Raw genomic sequence first — 5,640 nt, 5'->3', positions numbered from 1 at the left:
ACACACACACACAGCCTCCTATTTTACTCCTTTTTGTTTCCATTAACATTCTTCAAATGATATTAGCATCTTTATTTGTATTTGGGGGAGATAAGCCTTTGCTGTTACATGGGGTGCTAGCTGGTTGTTTTAGTGTCTTGTACATGCAGTAATTATCTCACGTAGTCCTTGAAACCACATGATGTATAGGCCCTATTATGATTCTGATTTTGCAGTTATGCAATGTCAAGCTTACAGAGAGCAGTATGCTCAAGGTCACACAGCTAATAATACACAGAATCTGTAAGCTGGAACTGTCGAAAGAAACGACAGGAAATGGGAAATTGACAGGCCTGTACACATTGGGGAACTCTGGGTTCATAGAATTGAGGATTAATGTGCCAGAAAAAAAGTACAAAAATCCATTCCAAAACCTGTGCGAGCTCCCTGACCCCAGAGAATGGGGCCAGTGCCCCTTTGTCCACCATTATATCAAAGACACTCAAAAAATTTTGACAATCGGGGGAAAAGGAGACATGTGTAAAACTTTAGACAAAAAACTCCCCATGATGTAGCAGTTCACTGAAAATTAAAGGTGTCGTTTTCTGGTTAAAAAAAGAGAGAGAGAGAGAGAGAGAGAGAGAGAGAGAGAGAGAGAATGGATGAATGAATATGATTGATTTTGAAGACTGGGTCCCTATGTCTTCATCTGTTCTGCCTCTTTCTGTTTTCCCTTCCTGACTGTTTCCCCATTTCTGACAGTGGAATTACTCAGCACACTTCCATTTTCTTCGCTTCAGCTCAGTTCAGTTCAAATCAGTATACCTAAGTCTGAACAGCTGTTTACAATAGTTTTCTGTAGATAGAGGGATCTCAGGTGATTAAATATTTTTTGTCCTCTATATTATTTGACATTTTTTACATTAACATATACATATAACTATAACATATGCTGTGTAAAAAGAATAGCAAAAGTATTTCCATTTGGAAAAAAATCAGTATGCTTGTTAGTGTTCATTCCAGAAATAAACCTTTCACCTTAAAATTTCAGCATCCCATAACTTTCTGCCATTCCAGTGTTCCTTGGCCTCAATTTCATAGCCCCCAAGTGAATGATTAGAATAAGCTGATTCTCCAAAAGCCAATGGTAAATACAGCATCTCTCTGTCACAGAGATGAGCTTTCTCATAGAAATCACATTTATGTCTTTAACAAAGATGTTTAGTTGTGTGCGTTATTTTGGCAGATTGTTTTTAAATAACAGGGTCTCATAGCGGTCACATCCTGCAAGTACTTTCATATGCTTTGAGTTTGAACCTGCTGTGTTTCTGGCATTATGTGACCTTGATTCTTATCCAGCCTGCTACTTGATAAATCTCCTTTCCAAAGTACCCAGCAAGGGGTGAATTTACTTATTGTCTCAGAACCCTTGAAAAGTCCATATTTCTCAATTTGCTTTTCATTATTTATTGACCTGGTTTATGCTCTTTTAAGATGCTAGTGATCAAAGAGAAGATGTTTATATTGGAAACCACATGCCTTGCCCTGAAAACCTCAATGGTTACTGCATCCATGGAAAGTGTGAATTCATCTATGCTACTCAGAAGGCTTCTTGTAGGTAAGCCGTTACCTCCAGGTCAGAGATGAGACATTTTTTTCCCATCGGTGGTCCCTGCTCTATAGAAGGCAATGAAATGTGGATGAGCTGTTACCAGAAAATACTGTTTACTTGCAGTAGAGATATTTTAAAAAGCGTCATTTCAAAAACCTTGGCAGATAATATGCAAAACAGCGTTGTATTAGGATTTTTGAGATTTCACATTTTTAATATGATGTTATACATATATTTTCATATAAAAATAGGTATACTTCAACACTATTTGGTTGTTAGGCAATCTGTCATAAGGTGGTTGAGGGACTGAGGAATGTGGGAAGAACAGAGAACATGTAACTCAGAATATATGCTAAAATAGATTTCTAAAAATAAGGAGCCGAGGATGCAGAACCAGGTGTGATGGGCGAGATGGAAACGGAAAGGGTGTAAGCCTGTCTGATTCCAGAGAGATTATGTGACTTGTTCACAGTTAGCAGCAAGTTAAAATAGGGTTGGGACAAAATTAGAGCTCTGATTTTCTGATATTCAACTTGTGTTAGTGCTTTTTGCTGTTCTGTGTCTGTCTACCAATAGCCCTTCTTACTGCTGCTGCCTGGAGCTCACCCTCTCCCTCAGGTTGGTCCCGTTAGCCAGGTGCTGTGTCCATAGACGAGGGGAGACGGGTTATTCTGCTCACTCCTGCCTCCTGAAGTTTCACCAGAATCCTTTTTTTCTTTTCTTTGTAAAAACATCAAAACATGAAGAAATAGTATACTTCTCTTTTGTTCTGCCAGCCTCCAGGCCAGTGACTCTCGCTCTCTAAGAAGTAAAAGAGGCCACTTGAAATCAGGTCTCTTGGTTTCTGTACTCCTCTAGTTCCTTTCTCTTGACTCTTTCATTTTCCTCCTCTCCTCCTGCTTTCCAAAACAAAACAGAATAAACAAACAAAACCTTACTGTAATGCATATCACCTTCTAAAATAACCATTTACTTATTACGTGCATTGACCCTCCCTTCCCCAGCTAGAGGGTAACCAGGCCAGGGATCTTTATTCCTTTTGCTCATTGATGTTTCCCATATGCCCACTACAGTGCCTGCTACATGTCAGGTGCTCAGTGAACATGTTAATTGAATGAATCAGCACTTGAGGCCATGGAAGTGAATGGGATTACTGTGGAGGGTAAGTGGGGTGAGAGAATAGAGGGTAGTGTAGCCTGGATCTGCCTTTAATGAATAGCAGATGAAGAAGTAATCACCTAGAAGTTAATACTCAAGGTATTTTGAGAGCATAACTCAAAGTGAGTTGCAGAAAATAATATCCAGGGAGGATTGCCTGAACAATAAATGGCCTATACATTCTTTTTTATATTCTGATTTTAATCTTTGGACTAAGCTTAACTGTCAGAGTGCTGCATATCTAAGACGGTGTTATAGCTCCCTGTGGAACTTTTTATTTTACTGAGCTTTGACTTCTGGCCATTAGCTTACCATGAAAGATTATTTAAAAATCTCCTAAGGGACTTGCTCATATTATTGAATTTATTGCAGCTGCATTGCTGAGGATGGTGTCCTCTGTACCAGAGGGTTGCCCCTCTTTTAATGAGGACCACTGAGATAAAGTTCCCTTGAATTTAATAACAATAGCAACTGTGGTTCTTTGGAACAGCTGCTTTGATTTTATTTTGTGGAGATTGTATTCTGTGTCAGTGATCTTACCACTTTCTTTCGTTTCATTTTCTGGGGACAATTCAATGGTTTTTTAAAGTATATTTGCAGAGTGTTGCAGTCGGCATAATGAATTTTAGAACATTTCATCACCCCAAGAAGAAACTCCATACCCTTTAGCAATTACTCCCAAACTTCCCATCCTCCTCAGCCTTAGGGAACCACTAATCTATTTGTCTCTCTAGATTTACCTAGTCTGGACATTTCATTTAAGTGGACTTATATGATATGTGGTTTTCTGTGACTGGCTTCTTTCACTTAGCCTCATGTTTTCAAGGTTCATCCATGTTGTAGCATGTGTCAGTACTTTGTTCCTTTTTATTGCTGCATGAATTCTATTCAATGGATAATACCACATTTTTAATTGACTTACTAGTTGATGAATATTTGGATTGTTTCCCCTTTTTGGCTATTATGAATAATGCTGCCCTGAATAATTGTTTGCAGGTTTTGTATGGATTTATACCTGATTTCACTTATGTAAATGCCAAGTGAAATTGCTGGGCCAAATGGTAACTCTGTTTATAACTTTTTGAGGAAATTTCAGACCGTTTTCAAAAGTGGCTGAACTATTTTACATTTTCTTTAGTATCCTCACCAACATTTGTTAGTATCTGAATTTTTTATTCTGGCCAAGTGGTATCTTATTGTGGTTTTGATTTACATTTCTCTGAAGGCTAATGGTGTTACTATCTTTTTATGTGTTTATATGACACTTAAATATCTTATTTGAAGAAATGTCTGTTTAGATCTTTTGCCCATTTTGCAATTTTTTGTTAAGGAGTTGTTATAGTTTTTTTATATATTCTAGATGTAAGTCTCTTATCAGATATATAATTTGCAAAAATTTTCTCCCATTCTGCGGGCTGTCTTTTCACTTTCTTGATAGTGTCCTTATGCACAGAAGATTTTAATTTTCATGTAATTCAACTTAACATTTTTGTTGTTGTTGATGCTTGTGCTGTTGGTGTCATATCTAAGAGATCATTGCCTAATCTAAAGGTATGAAGATCTACTTCTTTTTTCCCCCCTGAGTGTTATAGTTTTAGCTCTTAGTTTTAGATTTATGATCCATTTTGAGTTAATTTTTGTGTATGTTGTGAAGAAGAGGTCCAACTTCATTCATTTGTCTGTGGTCGTCCAGTTGTCCCAGCATCTTTTGTTGAACAGACTGTTCTTTCCCCATTGAATTGTCTTAGCACCATTGTCAGGCATCAGTTGACCATAGATGTATGGGTGCATTTCTGGGCCCTCAGTTCTATCCCATATGTTATTTATGATCCTTACTGCGTTTTTTGTGTGTTTTTGTTTTGTTTTGTTTTGTTTTTGTCTGCTAGGAAGCTTAGAGCCCATGTGACACCTTCTGGCAGGAACCTCAGGGTTGGGATTGGTGGACTCACACTACCCCTGGCTTCCCCTGCTTTATCCCTGTCCCCAGGTTTCTTGTTGTTATTATAAATGCTTTATTAAAAAAGCTTTTTATTTTTTGTAATGAAGTGTGGGACATGAATAAATACACTGTCGATACGCTCCAGATGTTTTATTAATCATTTCCAACTGAAGGCTGCCTAATTCATGCATTTTACTTCTGTCAGCTAACATTGTAAATTTTCTGTTAACTATCTTAAATGTTTCCTCCTGTCATATTATCATCATCACGATCTTGTTGCCTTTTTATTTATTTTTTAATTGGAATTAGGTAATTTCTAAGATTAGCAACTACTCCACTGCTAGTCTTCATTTTTATTATTAATAACTTATCTCCTGCCTGCATCTTAAGTGATGATATTATTTACATTGAAAAGTGTCTTGACTATAATTTGGTGCTATGTTCAAAGAACTGTAAATGTTTATACCTATTTATTCAATAATCCCATTTTTAAGTAGCCTAAAGAATAACACTAATATACAAAGGTATACATTCAACCAAGATGTTCACCACACCTAATTTATAATTGTGAAAAATGGAAAATAACTGACATGTCTTAGAACAAGAAATAGATAAGTTAGCTCTGTTATAGTCACTGAGTGAAATATTATTTATTTTTAAATTAATGTGATATAATGATGGGGGGAGGAAGGCACCACGTAAAATAGATATATTAAAAAGTGTAAGGAAATCCACAAATGGCAATTTTTTTTTTAAGTAGTGGGAGGGTGCCTGATTTTCTATGCCTATTAAAATATATCATTTTTGTACCTTTTAATTTTAAAACCTGAAATTATTGAAATTTGTAATTCTCATAGAAATTCCTTCCCTCCTGCCTTTTCAGATGTGAATCCGGTTACACTGGACAGCACTGTGAAAAGACGGACTTTAGTATTCTCTACGTAGTGCCAAG

General features: G+C 36.8%; 1 protein-coding gene across 1 annotated transcript in view; it reads left to right on the top strand.

Moving 5' to 3' along the window:
• Nucleotides 1-5,640, top strand: part of LOC102764049 (tomoregulin-1) — a 102,317-nt gene that overhangs the window by 91,446 nt on the left and 5,231 nt on the right. Inside the window, exons 8-9 of the mRNA XM_006758601.2 lie at nt 1,474-1,597; nt 5,572-5,632. Coding sequence (XP_006758664.1) covers nt 1,474-1,597; nt 5,572-5,632 — 185 coding nt within the window. The remainder of the gene's footprint in view (nt 1-1,473; nt 1,598-5,571; nt 5,633-5,640) is intronic.

The sequence above is a fragment of the Myotis davidii genome, unplaced genomic scaffold (genome assembly GCF_000327345.1).
Source record: "Myotis davidii unplaced genomic scaffold, ASM32734v1 scaffold534, whole genome shotgun sequence".
In the NCBI taxonomy this organism is placed as follows: Eukaryota; Metazoa; Chordata; class Mammalia; order Chiroptera; family Vespertilionidae; genus Myotis; species Myotis davidii.
The sequence above is the reverse complement of the archived record's forward strand: the minus strand, read 5'-3'. Positions and strand labels throughout refer to the sequence as shown.